This window comes from Corvus kubaryi, unplaced genomic scaffold (assembly GCF_017639235.1).
Source record: "Corvus kubaryi isolate FWS band 111438036 unplaced genomic scaffold, C.kubaryi_AGA036_p1.0 137, whole genome shotgun sequence".
Lineage (NCBI taxonomy): Eukaryota > Metazoa > Chordata > Aves > Passeriformes > Corvidae > Corvus > Corvus kubaryi.
Window position 1 is genome coordinate 31,476,461 of NW_024580671.1, and position 19,202 is coordinate 31,495,662.

Consider the following 19,202-nt stretch of genomic DNA (forward strand, 5'->3'; position numbering starts at 1 on the left):
TCATGTCCGATTAGCTTCCTCAAGAGCCTCAAGGGAGGCAACTCTTTAAGTGCCTTCTGGAAATCCAGACAGATGGTATCAAACAGATCTGTGCTGCCAACATTTTATTGACATGTCAGAGGACTTTGGTAGATAAGCACAACTTCTCTTTACAAAAACCATGTTGACTCTTCCTCATTTTACTGTATTTATCCTGATGTCTATGAAGTCTGTTGTTTATTATTTTTCTTCAGTTTGAACCAGTACTGAACGTCTGCCCTGCAGTCCTGCTTAAAAACTGGTGTTGGGGTAGTGAGCACTAAGTTTAGCAATGGCTTCCCTGGGCTGTCTTTAATGACAGTATATTAAATGGATACACAGTTAAGCAGCTGGATCCCTACCTTCGAAGTACATGCAGGGGACAACTCCAAGATGCTGTGCCCATGGGCTGAGTGTGTGCTGCCGGGATCACTGCATTTGAGAATCCTCTTAACAAAAATTCTGCTGTGTTTACTCTCCTGTGGATCTCCCTTTCTGTGAGCAATATAAAAGACAACTATTCATGTTTCATTTAGAACAAATCAAAGCAAAACCAAAAAACAACTCGGGCAACATGTAGATTTGCATTTAACCAGAGATCAGGCTTTTCAGGAATGGTGAATTTTGCTGAGCATATTAAAAGGCTGTTTGTTTGGTTATACCAGTTTTACAGTTTGTGACTGTAGACTTGACTGGATTTGTACAATGCAAGTAAAGGCTAAAATTAAAAGCAGATTTAAACCATGAGTGAGCATTCCACTTTAGTAGTTGCGTATGGACCTGAGAGTAGTTTGGCTTTCTCTATTTTTGTGTTTAGTATTCAAAGCATTCAGACATGCTATTACCTACTCATTGACTGCCAGATAGATTGTGGATAAAATAGTAAATGCTTTACTATGTTAAAGGCTCTTGGATGTTTGGTTGTTTGGGAGGAAAATAATGTAATCCAAAAAGTTGCTGTCACGTTCCACTGTGGGGAACCGCGGAGAGTTATTTTTAAAATGGATGGTCGGGAAGTAAATTAAGCCAAACGAGGCAAACATTGTATCTGAAATATCGTTTATTGATAACAAAAAGGAGAAGGAAAAGGAGTTGCCCAAATGAAAGAGAACTAGAAGAGACGGAAAAAAAGAAAATGGAAAAGGAATGGGGGAGAGGAGAGAGAGAGAGGACAGAGAGAAATAGAGGGCGTTACCAGCAGCGAGGCAGGGCAGTGCTGTCGGTGTCCAGATGACAGGGCAGTGCTGTCGGTGTCCCGGTGACGGGGCTGTGCCGCTGCCTGCCTGCGGCCGGGCCGGCTCTGACCGAGCCTGCGCAGCTCCCGGCGGGCGCGGCTCCCGCGGCGACGGCCCCGGGCACGCGGTGAGAGGGGGCTGGGACGGGAAGAGCAGGAGCCGGGACAGGGTCGCGGCGAGGGGCTGGATCGGGGCGGCAGGGTGGGCAGTGACGGCTGGATCTGGCAGCAGGGAAGGATGCAGGCAGCCCAGGCAGGAACGCAGGGCGAAGCGGCAAGGCGGAGGTCAGGGGCACAGGAGGGCAGGGCAGGTGCGAGGGCGAGCCAGCGAGGGCAGGAGAGCCAGAAGGCGGGCTGGGGCTGGGGCTACGGAGGGAGGGAGCGAGCAGGCGCAGCGAACAATAACAAACCCCAGCGAGCAGCAACGCGTTCGGCTTTTATATCCACCTGGCCCCACCCAAAGTCTTCCCGCTAACAGGGAACCACTGGCCCGGTCCAACCTTTCTTTGCCGTCCATTGGTGGAGACATTTTCACGACCTGATGGGAGAAGCCTCTCCACGGTGCCTCCACAGTTGCTAGTGGATTCTGCAGGTGTTTCCAATAAGACAGCCTGTACGTATATATAGCAGTTTTGATCTATTAAATGTTTGTCAATTATATATCTTGTTTTGGGGGACTTCCTGGCCACTTACTCAGCAGAAATATCTTTCCAACACACTGAGACCATACTGATTTGTAAAAATGCTAGTAGTCCAGGCAGTGTGTCTTTCACAGGGCTGTAATTTCAAAAGATATTACTGGAACAGATTTGCCTCTTATTATTTTTGTACATTGCCTGTGATTATTGCTATCATAATTTAGAAATACTCAAGTGTGTTCTCCATCATGCACACTTTCAATCTGCTTGATCCTGTCTGTTATGAAAGGCACAACTTTTATCTTTGTTGCTCTGCCCACATGCTTATGCAGTTGTTTCCTTGATATTAATAATTTACATCCTGTTAAATTCCTCAACACAAATGCTTTGAAAATGCTTAGTATATGCTATATCACCTCATGGTGATTTTTATCTTGCTAATTTTGTTTCTGAAATTGTATCAGTGAAGGAGGGAAAGCCATTCTCCACTTGTAAACGTAAAGTCCCCGGACAGTATTGTCTTTGTGTTTACAACCATCCAGATGGCAGAGAGTGTGAATTTTGCATTTTGATTGAGATGGTTAGTACTGATGTGAAAACAACAAAATCCCCCCATGTTTGCAGAAGATTGCCTACTGACCGCATCTGGCAATGTAGCAGGTATATCATTTATTCCATGTACAGAGAACATGTTGCACTTGGAAAACATAACCAAATATGACGGTTTCTGACTCTAATCAAGTAGTTTCTTCTGTGATGAGTGGAAATTGAGGCTTGCCAGAAGTATAAATTGGTAGAACAACCAGTAACAAAAAAGCAGTGAGCTGTTTCAATGTTAAATAATTAACCAGCAAACATACGTACAATCAATACTGCAAGCAAGTTATGTTAATGCTGAGGTCTTAGCAGTTTCAAGAGTGCATGCTTGAAAATTGTAGTTAAATACAAGTGCAAAATAGTTTTATGACTCATTTATTCAAGCAATTACTGCATTTTTGTACATAAGAGCTAAATAAAAGGAGGAAAAAGGATAATTTTAAAAGAACTTGATATTAATTTTCTTCAGTAAGTGATGCTGAGATGTAACAGCTGCATTATATTTTACCCTCATTCTTTGTGCAGATTTCCTTTTATCACAACTGAATCATTCTTGTCTTCCTCTTTCTATTTTAGTTCATATTTACAGATTTTATCATCCACTTTAGTTTGCTATGAAACTAAGAAGCCCAGAGTCTGTACTGTGAAAATGGAACAGTGTTAACTAGTGGAATTTGCATGCTAGTATTTTTGGTTTTCTGGATTTGTTTATTTTGTAAGTGGAATTTCTCAGAATTCTCTCATGAGCACAGGATCATTCAATGGTAATATTCATCACCTTCATTAATGATGAAAAATAAGAATATGCTAGTGAACTTTTTAGTGGCAGAAGGCTAAAGAAGGAAGAAAGGCAATCCTTCGGGACCTGAGGACTATAGGGTGGAAGTTAGAGTAAAATCATTGCACTGGAGTTCAGTTCCATTTTAGGCCTTGTCACAGAGCTTGCATTTACACCATCTCATCAGCTTCTAGATGATGTAAAAATCCTTTCCCTTCAGAGTTTGCACATGAATGAGAACATGTACCACCTCTACTATATTGTGATTTTCTTTCTAATGGCAGTCACTTAAATTCTACCTCCGCCATCCAAGATATCCTTTGTGTGTCTCCAGGACAGAACTGTGACTCCTGAACCAAGATGTTTGGCTCATGGCATTATGCCCAAGTCTGTCTGGGCTTTTCTCCTTCCTTCAAGTTTCTAGGGAAGTTCTACATTCAGGGGGAGAAAAAACCAGGCACCTTATTTATTTACTTATCCAACATTTCCAGTGGGCCTGAGGTGACAAGAGTGGATCATATGGACTGTTTTCTCAAGAAAGAGCCCTCCTTGAAGGCTAGGTCAGTTGGCTTACTTGGTTTCTGGGTCCTATTCCAGTGTCCTATAGTCTGTGGCAATGCCGAAGCCTTGATTAGCTGTTAATGGAATGTGCTATGAATGGTTTGGGTTGGAAGGGAACTTAAAGATCATCCTGTTCCAGCCCCCCCGCCATGGACAGGGACACTTTTCAGAAGATTGGGTTGTTCAGAGCTCCATCCATGTTGGCCTGCCCCAGGGATGGGGCATCCACAACTTATCTGGGCAACCTTTTCCAGTGTCTCACCATCCTCACAGCAAAGAGCTTCCTTCTAATATCTAATCTAACCCTACTGTCTTTCAGTTTGAATCCATTCCCCCATATCCCGTCGCTACATGCACTTGTAAAAAGTCCTTCTCCATCTTTCTTGTAGGCTCCCCTCAGGTACTGAAAGACCACAATTGGATCACCCCAAAGCCTTCTCTTTTCCAGGTTGAACAAACCTAATTCTCTCAGCCTTTTCTTGTGTGAGAGGTGCTCCATCCCTCTACCCATCTTGGTGGTCCTCCTCTGGACTCGCTCCAACAGGTCCATGTCTTTCTTGTGCTGAGGACCCCAGAGCTGGATGTAGTACTCCAGGTGGGAATAATGACCGCCACCCATTGGAGAACCTTTGGCCATTCCTTGCTGCTGTTCTCAGGCAGCAAGCATAGCTCTGGGAAGTGACATGCTGTTCTTGCTTACCAGCAGTGAAACTCTAGTCAAAAAACTTCCTCCTGTGTTTCCTTATTTTCCTTCAGAATTACATCTGCTCATTGTGTCTTTTAGCCTTCATCCCCAGCAAGCAGACACAGAGGTTAGGGAAGTTTTTCACTAATCTAGAACTTGGCACATACCTAATCTTCCCCATCCAAGAAAGATTGATTCACCTTAAAGAATTAATTTGACCCTCCAGCTATGAAGAAGAGCCTGTTAGAAATGATGAGCAGTTTATGGCATAGGAGTAGAGCAAAAGCAAAACCTTTCTAATATAGTAAACCAAAGATGATTGTGATGAAGAGATATTTTGTGCTGGAAAAAATATCCTTGAAAAACTGAGGTTGAAAATAAGAAAAACCTCCCAGAGTTATAGCACCGGGGTTTTGAAATAATCTTCTTGTGTGGCCAGAGGAGGCAAATAATATGATTTATTTGGAGATGAATCTTGACAGTGTTATTAATTGGATTATATTCAGGTTTACATGTGATGGCAGCTTGGACTTGGTGACTTTTGCTATTCTTTTCCAGTTCTTACCCTATATTCACCTATTCCTAAAGCTGAAGAGCAGTTTGGCCTAATTTCAACAGTCAGAGAATTCATAAGGAACTTCAGACTGCAAAGGAACTCCCAGGTGAACTCCACATGATGGTCTTGAAGTCAACAATAGCATTAGATAGTACTCTTACAAAAACCCCCCCCAGCTTCTCCTCACTCTGTGCAAGCTGATTGAGAACCCCTTATTCTTCTTAGAATGAAATGGCTCATCAGTTCTAGATTTCGCAGTCTGTATTTATTTATTCTTATGATTACATTGTCTTTTAGCTTGAGTAGAACTTCTTTCTCCTTCATTTTTTTAATCTCTTGATATACTTACAGATAAGTTTTATCCCTTTTCAATCTTCAAGTCTTTATTATTCTCTGGAAAGAGACTTTCCATTGTCCTTTTCACACTAGTAGGCCCTCTGGATGTGACTGCAATCTCATTACCAACATATTGATAGAGCAACACTAACATTCATTTTATTTTAATTTTTCTATCAAGTCTTGAAAAATTCAAGTTGAAAAAGGAGTTTACAGAGAGAATTGGCTTTCCTACCTCTATTCAAACTGTTTATTTTTAGCTGAGTATTACTGAATATGGAAGCAGTCCAGTTTACATCCTGGTTTGATTTCCTGTTTACATGAGCCAGTCTGGTGTGACCATCGTATTTCTGGACCACTCTGGGAGCTTGTGTGCAGCCTTCCTTCCACCTCCGAGGAGAGCTGCTGTACACAATGGAACTATTGTTGTGCTCTCTGATAATGAAATATGAATATTGTTGGACTCACTATATGCTGAGCTTATGTCACTTTGCTATAGTGCAAACCTTTCACTGAAATGTGGGGAGAAAACTCATGTTAGAGAATACAGTTGAAACTGTATCCATATTTGTTTGAAGTTAATATAAAACCAGATCTGGTCATATATAGGGTGGCTCCCCATAGTATAATTTTTTTGTGGGCTTGAGGGGGAATGATGTCTTTGTTTTTACTTTTTTTTTTCCCTTTCCCATCTGGTTCTGTTTCCCAATCTATAAAGCTCACTATTTCCCTTAAGAGACTATTAAAAATATTTTTTTTAAAATCTACAGAATAGTTGAGAATCTGAACTGGCCATTATGACTACTAATGGTCATAACAGCAGGCATTTCACGGGAGGGACTCTTAGAGAGCTCAGTTTCACCAGTCCATCTAATGCATTAGCAGTCTCTGTCCTTGTTATTATTATTTTAATAGGATTTTCAGAATAAAATGGAAGAGTATGTGCATTCAGAGAATGCTCATGCCAGGTAAAAGAGCAGTGTTTAATCATTTTGGCTCAGATTCTGTCTAGCAATTTTTTGTTTTATTTTCAGTAAAGATGCATTTTAGAGAAGAGGGAATACTTTAATGTGTACTGATGAATATAAAACTAGAGACAAACAAGTCTAAGGTTTATTTAAGGATGATACAAATATTGCTATGCTAATGGATAAGAACCCTGAAACAGAACTGGTTAATTCTTTTGTTCTTGAGGCTGATTCACAATAACTAAACAAGATAGATGAAGCAAAGCTCGTTCAGTTTTTACTAATCTTTCAGATTCACTGGTGCAAAAATTCATACTAAGATTATTTTTTTTCCAAGGGATACAGCAAACTTCATTTTTATTTAATTGCCTGTTTCAAAATCACATTTTGAATGAGTGTCTCCCATTAGAACATCCAGATTTTTCCCTGGTGTCTTTGAAACACGCCAGTTTTTTAAATAATGCTTTTTTCTGATACTTACAGGCAAAGATTCGAGAGCACAGATACCTAGCATGCCCTGTGCACAGGCTTACCTTCTGCTGCTGCTATTTCCATTTCAGATGTGCTGCGGCTGTGCCTGGGGAATACCCTCAAGGAAAGCTTTGTCACAGGGAGGCAAATGAGGTTCCCCGGAGCAGCCCAGCGCAGTGCTGCAGCTGGCCCGCAGCAACCCACGCCCCGTCACCTTGGGTCAGAGGCGCTGCCTAGGCACAAGATAGGGTTCAGAAATTATGTGTCCAATTTTAATAAGGTCAAAAGATATGGATGGAAAATGGCTCCTGCTTTTCCTGATCCAATAGCACAAAGCAGGTCTCCTACTGCATTAATAGTGACATGTATAAATAACAGTCATCAGGCGTCTCAGGGATGGATTTACAGTGAGCCTATCAAACAGCAACTATCAAAAGGGGACACAGCAATTAATTGGAAACCCATATGTTATTTATTTTAATACTGTTAAAAACTTGCAGAAAATCTTGATTGTATTCTGAAATACTTTTTTTTAACTCACAAAAATCAAAGGAAGTACCTCAATCAACGATCTTTAATTAAATGAAACTTAAAGAAAAAAAAAGCAGAAACATTTTAAGTCTGGACAGTATTCCACAGCTGTTTTCTTTTTGGAGCTGGTCATGGTAGAAGATTATGCTGATGATCATAATGCACACACTTATTTTTGTTTCAGTTGCTTGCTAGCAATACCTAAAAACCACTTTAAACCTCAATGCTGCTTCAGTAAGTGCTGCAGCAAGAACAAAGTTTCTTCTATGTACTGAAACTGTGTGTGTATGGGGGGGGGGGGGTGTGTATGTTACAGTTAGACAGGATTCCAAAATATGCACTGATCATGAAAATCAGTAGTTCTGGTCTAAAATATTTATTACCTGCATAAGAAATGTCACATTTAAAGGGCTTTAGCAATATCACACAATGAATCCCAGAAGATGGTAAATAAGTAAATAAAAACTAAGCAAGGCAGGTAAAATTAAATTGTAGTAGGAGTATTTTCAGTGGTAATTACAGGAGTCTGTCATTGCTGAACTGAGAGTAATAGAGGCAAATGTCAAGAAATCCAGCAGTCACATGGCACTTAATGAATATGAATGGAACATATTATACAGACACTGATCAAGTCTTTATGACTCATTTAAAATGAGATTAGGTGCAGGTTTAAATCAGAGATGCAATTTATTTGTAGTATACAAAGGATACTCTGTATCTTCCTCAGATCTGTTGTCTACAATACCTTTTGTTTTCAAAATCAGGATTTTGAGACTCCATGGGGATTGCTGTCTTTTAGTTTGTTACTTATAATCTAAGTGGTTAAATTGTAGCTGAAGATCAGCCAGAAAACTTGATACATTATTTTTATCCTCTTCGGAAACAAAAGTTCGTAATACTGAAATGTTTCAAGGATAAGAGTATACAAAAAGTATGTGATCCTGATATTCTTGAATGTTTAATTTAACTGTTTTCAACCAGCATGAAACATTTTGACGTTTGTGGAAAGACACATTGCATTTCAGTTTGTCAGATCAAAGACAAATGTTTCACTTGGACTTAGTTTTTATGCGTACCCTTGAGCTGTTCAACAGCTTCCTGGCATTTATACTCCATGCTCCAGTTCTTTCATGTGCTGAGTCCCTAACCCAAGTTGTGCTGACTTCAATGGTAAAGACATTTGTACATCTGTAAGTATAACAGTGCATTGTTTTTGTCAGAAAGCAGAAAAACATCGGCAAAATTGTTTCCTGTGGAAAATGTAAGTTTTACAGAAGCAGCATTTTCCATTGAAACACCACATTTTTAGAAAACTTCCAACTAACTGCACTTAAAATATGTTTCAGGAGTCTTATTTTGAAATCTTTGAATGCTAACATCTTTTTTTATCCTAAATAATTTTGATTACAAAAACTTTTCACACACACATTATAGATAAAATTAATTGAGCTTTCATGTATAGGATACATTGATCATAATTTAATTATCATTTCAGTATTACATTATTAATTATACAACACCATAAAGTGTTATGGTGCATTATGGTTCTTTTGCATTACTCCAAATAGTTAGTGAAAGTCTAAGAGTCTGCAGATTATTGCAAAGGGGAGAAGAAACTGGTGGCAAAGTGAGCGATTGTTGTAATGTAGTCACAAAAAATTACAAGGAATATACAAGATCTTGTTTTGCTGGACAAAGGAGGAATTAAAACTATAGGAGGTGATGCCCTTACTCAGAGCTGTGGGGTTCTTTCATCCTTCCCTCCCACTCCAGTTCTTTGATTTCTTGCTGAAGCACCCTTTTGGGTAGATATGTGCTGGGTTTTGAACACATCTCCAAGCCACAGAGGCATTGAAGCCAAACAGCTTTGACGTGAGCCTGTGCTCCATCTCAGCTTGAGGGAAACCTCTGAAGCTTGGTAAACTGGGATGTGTGGTAGTTCCACCCACTGACTGGGCAGCACCATGGTATGCAGGCCAGGAAGCACATTTACCAATTTACACCATGTTTACCTTGTGGGAATATGAGACGCCACCTGGAACAGAAAAAACTATCTTCCTTCCCTGCAGCAGCTGAAGTAGTGCACGGCAAGGCAAAATGAGACTATAGCAGAGAAACTGTAGGTGATTTACTTGCTTTCCTTCAAGGACCATACTTGTATGGATTGTTAAGATACAACTAGAATTTTCTTCTACAGATTTGGGTTGAAACTTCCTGTTCTATCTATAGGGTGAGTAATTCACACTGTGTGTCTGTTTTTCCGCCCCTCTCCTACAGCTACACAAATATGCACTCATGCACACATGCTGCATTGGTCAGATGTCTGGGGTTAACCCAGATGTATGAGCCTCAGACCAAAAGTCTCAGTTAAAATGCTATTTTTGCTGCTGAAGCTTTAGGTGTCTGTTCCTAGCACAGACATGAGACAGCCTCCTGCAGCATTTGCAGGGCTGTGGGAGATAAAACTGGTGCAATCGGGTTTGTGCTCAGGACTGTCTGGCAATTCTCACAGGTACAGGTACACATGCACATGCAGACAATGCCAGGCACAGTTCTCCATGCTATTCCTAATTTCTTTGTTTCATATATACCTTTGTTTTGGCTAGTGACACATGCCTAGTTTGGGGGCTTTTTTGTCTTCTGGGACTGTATAACCTTCTTATCAGTTAACCCAAATGAAAGGCCCCTGTTATACTCACTGGTTTACAAGTTTATTACAGTTCAGTTACAGATTATGAATGAGGCCAGACTGACAACTGGGTTCTTTCCATGTCAGGCAATAATGATATCAGATTCATCGCGATCTTTCTTTTCCTCCTCTATAACTCGGTTGTGTGAATAAACGAAGAAAACCATATAACATTCAAGACTTCATTAATTGGTTGCTTAGTCTCAGGTATCACTTTTCTGAAGTTACCTGCCATCTGGCACTGGGAGCAGGTTTGCCAGGACAACTGCTGAGCAAACAGCAACCTTCCTAAGCAGATGGAACTCCAGCAAGGTGACATGGAAAAACTATTTGGCGATCCAAGCCCCAACTATCCTTGTGGTCTCTGGTCTCTCTCTAGTTTCTCTATTTCCCTTTAAAGCTGCTTTTTGGTATTGTAGAAAAGGAGGTTTGGAGAAGGAAAAAGAGAAGGAAGAAAGGGATTAAAACAAGAAAAGCAGGTATCCTTGTGGCTCTTTGGGGTCAATTGATTAGCTTATTATGGAAGCTGGTGCAAAGGACATGGAGAGGAGACTGAGCTTTGACAGCTGATGTGCTTGTGTGGAGTGCTCAGGCTTCACTAAACCTCAGCACAGAACTGACGCCCTTTCCCAGCTCCTTCATGTGTCCTTATGTCTGCCATATATTAGTTGATGAACATCAACAGCTAAAAAACCGAACCCCTTTATAAGGTGCTGAATTCTGCAGCAAGTTGTGAAAATGCTAAGCTCAATTTTCCAACCTACCCCTCTGCCAGAGATGGCTTCTGCGTCTGTAGCAGATGCAGGAGAAGGAAATGTGTGTCTACGCAGCAGCAGCTACAGTTCAGGGTCCTACGCCATATCTCAAAGCTTGCCTCCACTAGGAAGATGCTGAGTTGGTAGGCACTGAAGGGGCTGAGGGTGGTAGTTTGCCATTGCACTAATTCTGGTGTGGAAACAGTATTCTTTGGCAGCCTTCTAAAACAGTAATATCTTAAACCAACACAAGGAAGACCAAGCTTTTTGTAGGTTTCTTTTGGTAACAAAGCCAGATTAATGTAACGATCCGAGAAGAAAACACACTGATTTTCTATGGACTTATATTGCAGCTGACTGGGTTCCCTGAGCTGGTTCAATGTCCTGTCCGGCAAGGGGTTGTGTTGGTGTGACTGCAAGTGCCACACACTCCCGGGGCAGGGAACGAGCAGTAGAGAATAGGCGATTGGGCAGGAGCGACTTAACCAGGTTATGCTTCTCAGCATGGGCCTTTATCATCTGCCTGTGTGGCAAAGTTTTACTGGATCAACAGCATCACTCAAAGCTGTGAAGTTCTTCACCTATAAAACTACATTTTAAAAGACTTCACTTGGAATATTTATTGAGCTTTAAGACTATACATATGCACACCTCTATAACTGCTTTGCTTTCCTGAAGCAGAAGTTATAAATGTCATCAGGACACCAAACATGAAGAAGTTTAACTTTTCCATATAATGTAAAGAATGAAACAGCACATTGCCAAATCGTCCAACACCACGCAAGGCAGAGATTTTAGACTATGTTTAAAATAGGAATGCGCGGGGTTCCTGAGCCCTCCCGCTGCGGTGCCGAGGGGTACGGGACCCTCTCCCCGCCTGGCACCAGCCCGGAGCTCGTGGACACCTGCCGGCGGCATGTGCGTGATTCAGCTTCGCCTGCGGACATTTTTGTTAAGCAGATACCTATATCTATATCTATGTATATATGCACACGCATACATATATATACTTCATAAAGAATATACACTTACATATATACAGATATAATTAATATACAAACACACAAACATATATATATATATATATATATATATATACTTAATATACATACATACAAATACGCGAGGAGCGGTTCCCAGCCAGGTGTCCGCGCCCGTCCCCGTCCCCTGCCCCGTCCCGCCCCGCCATCTTCCCGCTGTCCGGTGTTCGCCGCCGCCGCACCTCAGCACCGCCGCCGCAGGGACCCCCCGGCACTTCCCACGGCTGCGGGCTTCCCACCCGGGGCGGGATCCTTCTGCTCCGGGCGTTTCAGTGGGACGCTGCGTGAGCCCCCAGCCCCAGGACGCGGCGCTGTCGCGACTACATGTCCCGACATGCCGCTGCCTCCCGGCGCGGCGCCGCCGGCACCCACCGCCGCCCATTGTGTTCCAGCGGGAGCACCTCCGCTCCCTCGGCCTCCCCCCCGCGCGCCAAGTGGTCCCTTCCAGCGTTCCATGAGGCGCCCTTCGGGCGGTCCCATCCACGGGAAACAGGGGGGTCGGAGGAGCGGGGCGAAACGCAGGGCCCAGAGAGCCCTCCCTGGAGGCCCGGCCGGCCGGTGATTGGCGTGCGCGGCCGCCAATAGGGCGAGGCGGCCGTCGGGCAAGCCAATGGGAGCGGCGCATGGTCGGGGAGGGGCGGGGCACAGGGGAGGGCGGGGCGGGGCGGGGCGGGCGCCGCGCGTGCGCGGGGGGGGAGGAGGAGGGATCGTGTCGTGTCCGTGTCGGCTGCTCCAGGGAGGGTCGGGCGGAGGGAGGGGAGGATGGAGCGGGCGGCCGGGCGGCCGTGAGCAGGGCGGGAGCGGAGCCAGCAGGCCGCGGGCAGGCCCGGGCGGGGGAGAGGCGAGGCAGGGAAGGGAAGGAAGGCAGCCGGGTGACGGGTCGTGCCGCGGAGGGGGCATCGGGCGGAGAGCGGGCGGGCGGCTGGGGCTCCCGCTCCGCAGGGCGGCCGGCGGGGCAGGATGAACCAGGAGGAGATCCTGAGGAAATTCATTAAGCGAGTCCAGGCCATGAAGGACACGGACCACAATGGGGAGGACAACTTCGCCAGCGACTTCATGGTGAGGGGCGGCGGCGCGGGCGGGGCGGGCGGGGCTCCTGCCGCCCCCTGGGGCGGGGGGGTGACCCCCAGCCCCTTCCCCATTCCCCCGCGAGCGAGGGGGTGGCGGGGCGGGCGAGCGTCGCATCGCTGGGGGCGACCTGCTATTGTGCGCCCCGGGGCTCGGCCGGCTCCCTGTGCCCACCACCACTTCGGAGCTCGGCGGGGGAAGGGAGCGTGTCCGCCTGGCTTCAGCCTCCTTCCTGCCCCCCACCCCTGGGAGGTTTGTCGCCGCGGCCCCGGCCCTTCCCCGCTCCTGGGGAGGTGGTGGTCGTGGGCTCTTGCAAAATTAACCGGGAGGTTCCTCGTCCTCCCGCCCCGCTGCTTCCCTGAGCACATAAAGGGGACAGAGGCGGCGCGGGGGGGCTGCGAGCGCTTCCTCGCCCTTGCAGCCCCTTTTCTGCAGGATTGCCGTCTATGATGTCAGCTGGGGATAATCGGGCACTCCTTCGCTCCTTCCACTTTTATCTGCCCCTAGAGCTGCCTGCTTGAGATTTCTCTTTTTTCCGAGGAGATGTGTTAAATGTATTGATAGTCCTTGGAGGAATATTCATCTTCCTTTCCCTAACATCTCCCATCCCCCATCGCAGCCCTGCCTGTATCCCTCGTCCTTTCTTCCTTCCAGATCAGTTCACCGTCAGTCTTTGGTTAATGTGTGCGCTCTGGGAAAAATTGTGTTGGAGAATTAGTGCTTTTCCTGGTTATTTTAGCTGTTTGATTGAGCTGTTACAATATCTCGGGAGCTTTATTTTTTGAACTGGTGGTCTGAGCGGTGAACAATGATTTTGACTGGGTAGATGTTGCTGGCACTTTTCAGTATCATTTAAATACTTAATATCAAAATGCAGTTTGACGCACAGAAGAGCTGAAGGAGAGCGGGTTAGTGCCCTCCGTATCTGTTTCGTAGCTCGCTTTATTATGCGTCACTCTTTGGGATTGAAAGCACATCGTTAGCCCTTTAAGCTGTCAGTCTGTGCTAGTGGTCTGGGAACAACAAAAAAAATCTCAATATAAGTGTCGCATCGGAGATTGTCCGAAATGTGGGGAGGAGGCCGCGGATGTTGCGCAAGGCGGAGGGGCGCTGGGAGGGCTGGCAGGTCCAGGGGTGGAAGAGGAAGTGGACTTTGGGAAGTAACGAGTTCATCCAGGGTGGGGAGGGAGCCCGTGGGAAATCGGCCATGCTCTTTGGGCAGGATTTTGCAAATACTAAAAGTATGCTGCTGAAACATCTGAGTGTGTGGGAAAGGAAGAGAGAAACGTGTGAAATGAAGAACGGCGTTGGAGCAATAGGACCGTTCTGAATCTTTACATGAGAGCTTAAAGGTTACAGAATTGACAGAAGCTTTTCATTAAGTCATAGTTTTAGTAATATAATTGGTAGTTAACACGAATTGACATCTTGCCTTGTACTGATGAGTCCGTCTTGTTCATGTAGATTATATGTACTGTACAGAAAGGCTGGCCTAGACTAGTGCAAAATGCAGAACGTTTTTAATAATCTCTGTGTTAAGTACTTGTTCTAGATCTCCTAACTTGCTTCTACCATTTCATATCTGATAAATATCCTGATGTTTTAGCTTTGTTGTAGTCAAATGGTATGCAATACATTTTTTATCATCCTTTCTTTGAAGCAGTGGCACCTGTGTACAGAAAAATAGCTTTTGTTTCAATTTCTCTGTTTGACAGCATGCTGTTTCTGTAGCTTTCAACTGTATAGGCAGTGAATTTTCCCACTGTTCTCCTGTAGCAGTAAGAATACTGGTAAAAATGGCAAAACAGGATTATAGGAACTAATGGGCAAGACATTTCAGGAAAAAGGTGTGTTACCTGAAAGAGTGTTAAATATTTTTGGGAGAATTGTTTTGAAAATTTCTTTTATCCTCTTAACACTTTGTATTTCAAACTTTCCTATTTGATTTTTGTATCAGAAATTAAAGGAAAAGCAGGAAATTAGGATGCTGATCTTCAGCTCTAATATTCACCTTTATATAGTAAAGCAGACATAGATTAATGTAGTGACAAGAATCATAATTGCTGATTTTTTTTTCACTATGAATATGTTGGGGTATTTTGGGTTTTTTTGGGGTATGTGTTTTTGAGTGTATTTGGCTGTCTTAACAGAGCCATGCTTAGGTCCCCTTTGAAATGATTGAAGAGGGAGAAGAAGAAAAAGGTAAAGGGGATATAAATTTCAGTATTCTGTTTACTTAAAGAATTAGTAGATATTTTTTGAGGGGTGAGAAGGGAGGAAGTTGTGTTTTCTCATTTAAGTGCAGGACGTTCTGTGGCTGTTAAACAGTGGCAGGTTTGTGGAATAGGAATTGCTGTTACTCATCGCTTCATTTCCAAGTCAAAATGGAATCTAAAATATGAATGGAATAGGGAGTGAATGCAAATGAAAATGATTCTTTACCTTTAGGTCTTTATTCCCTTTGAATGTGTTGAGTAATAGGCTTAGAGAGTTGTGTATAGGCCTCAGTGAATGAATTAAAAGTACGTGATGGGTTCCAGGGAGTGCTGGAGGAGAGGTAGAGAAGCTAGAGGTGTGCACAGGTAGGCTGATAAGCCTGGCTGATTGCTATTGAAAGTCCAGAGTGTAGATGACTAAGACTGCAATTTAATAATGGCATTGACATACCTGGAAACAGCTTCCGCTGGGAAGGTGGAAAGTTGATTATTATCCACTCCACCACTGTCTTCCCACCTCCCCCCCCAATAACAAGATAAATTCTATAGTCTGGGCACTAGTAGCAAGTTTGTTACTGGAAATCAAATGTATTTAATTAGTTTGCGCTAGGAAGTAAGCAGGACTTACTACTAGATCACTTCAGTACTCTGGGTGTACACAATTAGGATTAAATGAAGTGGATAGTTTGAACACAGGGTAGACATATCTGGATGCCTTGCCAGTAATCATATATATGTGGATATAGGGGTAAGTGGGCTTTTTCCTAAAATAATGTAGGTTAGGATTTTGTTCTATGGTTGCAGTACATCCAGGAGTATACTTTTTCCTGGGTTTTTGCTGACATTGCTATTTGGGCAGAAGGAAATAAGTATAGATTGCTTCCTCTTGGTGTTTCATGCTGTATGAATACAACCAGCATGGTCTAGGTTCTGATTTTTTTATAATGAACATGTGTCTTATGTCAAACAAGGATTGGAAGTCAAAGTTCCATATGGAGGAAAAGAAAACAGCTTTTCTAGATTCTAGAATTTATAAAGACCTTGATAAATATTACTTGCTGATTTATTTTTTTATTTTAATTTACCCACAATTAACAATTAATTTTTGTTTTCGTATGTGATAGTCATGACAAAAGCATTCTGACACTCTCATTTCTCACTTGATGTAGGTTGCCATTGTTAGAGGAGAACTGAAATATGAATAGTGTGGAGCTTTACCTTCAAAGATCAGATGTTATGTTTCAATTGTTTTGTGGTACATGACCGTCTTGCTTCATTTTTTGAGTTATATATCTGGCTAATCTGTTGTCATGGAACACAGTGGATGGATGAGAATGGGTTTTTTTGTGATGGATACTGTGTAAGGAATCCTCAGATGCTGTTTGGAGGTAGTGGTGTCAAAATGATCCTGTCTTAAATCATCAGTCTAAATAATAATGATTTTTTTTGACAACTTTGTTACACCTAGTCACAGATCTCTTTATACCTTTCGTTAACAAGGGCACAGGTAACTAACAACTGAATATTGTGTGTGTGTGTTCTGTTCAGTCTGTCTAAGCTGAAACTTTTAGGTTTGAAGACAGTAAAGTACTCAAGGTGCTGCTTTCTGAAGTATGAAAGGGAATTTGTATGGGTCTGATTTGAAACAGGAAAAAAGTAGTTTCTATGCTTTTTATCTCTAGTTGGTTTTATTTTTGAAATTTTTATGTTTAAGCACTTCTGATTATTTTGTGAAAATGCTATTTAAAAAAATGGGAGATGGAATGTGCTTGACTTGTAAAGATAAAATGTAGCTGATCATAGGAAGTGCTACACCAGATGTTATAAAACTTTCTGTGTTTTTTGAGGGTTTTGTCTTTGTTTTGCTTTTTGGTGGTTTTTTTCAGGAAAAGGCATTTCTAAATGCCTCTAAATTTCTAAAATGCCTAAAGTCTGCTTAAAATGAACTAACAATCTTCACTATACTAAATCACCAATTAAAACTACTAAGATTCATAGTGAAAGCCCACATACTGATGCCAGTCATGACATACCTTTTGTTCTGGTTCTGGAACAGCATTACGGATACCAGAAATACTTATTCAACTGTAGCACTTCAGAAATGCCCCTCTTAAAAGCTTGTCTGTGTATTAATGTGCCTTTGCATAAGCCTTTCTGATTCAAATACTATTAGTGCACCTTTTGAGTATCTGTGAAGATCTTTCAAATTTATAAGGCAGGCATATAATCTGCAAACTTATAAAACTTTTATCTTTTTTTACCATCTCTGCATTATTTTTTTAAGATCCCACTATATAGATACTTTTGGAAGTGATGTTTACTAGTATCTGTTTAATGAGTTTCATGCTTGTAATATGTAGAAATACTAATGCTTTGTCATATATGTTATAAAATGTGTGCTGTCTTTCCAAGAGAAATTATTTGTATCTGTAAAGGTTAAACTGGGAAAAAATGCTTTGGTACAATCAGCTAGATGGTAAACTGTTTCTTGAAACTTCAAAACCAAGATTTAATTGGTGTAAGCACAGGTTTGCATGGAATTCTTGTAAATTGGGTTCTTTTGAAAAAACAACTGTTTGGAGCGCTTATTTTCCCTAAAGCATGACAGAAAGAGTAATTGCCTTGGAGAAAATGACCCGTAAGTGTGTTGTACAGCTGATCAGTTAGAAGAAACCCTGCTCTTAGCAATGTGTTAATAGGTCATAGACAACTGTCATTTTAGATATGCCTTGTGCATTTTTATCATTTCAGGGTTAAATAATGGATCTGTTAGTAGTCACCTTTCATATTATGCTTAAATTTGCGTGCAAATGTATTGCTAAAGTTTTGTTTCCGTTAACTGTATTTCATCTTTATGCTGTTAATTTGTATGTGAGGGCCACACTCCAATACATGACATCATTGTGTGTGGTTATAGTCATTGGGCCTATTCATAAAGCTTCTTTTACATGGACCAAACCTGGCTGGAGCAATGTGACTGGACAGTCATTTCAGTAAACCCAAACTTCAGAGGCTTCTGAAATTTTGTGAAATACTGTTCATTAAATGTTATATGAAAATACAATTTTACATGAAGAATCATTCAGTTTAAATATTCAGCTTTTTTGTCCCCTTCTGAGGAAATGAGTGCTGTTTCTGTTGCTTCAAAGATGCCATTCTGAATTTTCGTAGAGGCCATTGAATACAGCCACAAAGCTGCTGCAGTGACCCTGGGGTATAAGAACTTGCAAACTCTGCCTAAAATTGCAATTCTTTCAGGCACATGAAACTAAATCAAGTCAGTTAGGCAATGCTCTGGGTTGTGTCAAATAACTTGTGTGGTAATAAGTTCTGTTTGCTCGTTTTTCAAAAACAGCAGTGTGTAAGTCTACTGTTCTCATAGAAAAAAGGGTTGTTTACGGGCTTTGCAGAAAGTTAAAGGATCATTCAGGAGGAGCAAATGGTAATGTTGACCTTGCACCTCATGGCATGCTACATGCACACCAAATAATTTAAATAGCCTGTCAAATACATACTTTGGTTTTATTCTTACCTCAATTCTACAGCACCTTTTGGTGTATTTAGTTACATATGTGTATAGATAGATAGGGATCAATAGATACCGATATATGGATATGTCTCTTGTGACCGTAGTTCATGAACCGTAGACCCTAACCTATCGTTATGTAGCTCCATGTACATGCTTATATATTTCTATATGTATGGCTGTATGCCTATGTACTGTTCTGCGTATGTCACTGATCTGTAGTACGAATTTCTTGATTTGGAGTGCATGTAATTTACTTTAAAATTGCAATAGGTTCAGGGTGTTTTTCCTTGATGCTGTTATAGCTAAATATAAGTTATCAGCTCTGCAAGCAGGGGGAGGTTAAGCAGATATTCAGATTATCTAATGTGTGTACATTTGTTGATCATAAGGGCAACAAAACTCTGAGGCTTCTGTATTAATCTCTTAAAGGCATTGGTTTGTAATAAACAGAAATGATATTTTATCTTCTTCACTGTTACTATTTAAGATTGGTGGATTTTGCATTGTGTACTGCTATTACTCTAGTATGCTT

The 19,202-nt window shown here is 42.2% G+C and overlaps 1 protein-coding gene across 3 annotated transcripts in view; it reads left to right on the top strand.

Annotated features, from left to right (window-relative positions):
* Positions 1-12,699: 12,699 nt before the first annotated feature.
* Positions 12,700-19,202, top strand: part of PTPN12 (protein tyrosine phosphatase non-receptor type 12) — a 70,618-nt gene continuing 64,115 nt past the window's right edge. For 2 of the 3 annotated variants that reach the window (XM_042018436.1, XM_042018437.1), the window contains exon 1: positions 12,713-12,916. In XM_042018436.1, coding sequence (XP_041874370.1) covers positions 12,818-12,916 — 99 coding nt within the window. In that variant the 5' untranslated portion in view covers positions 12,713-12,817. Of the gene's footprint in view, positions 12,917-19,202 lie in introns of all 3 variants that reach the window. The other variant, XM_042018439.1, reaches the window with a different exon arrangement.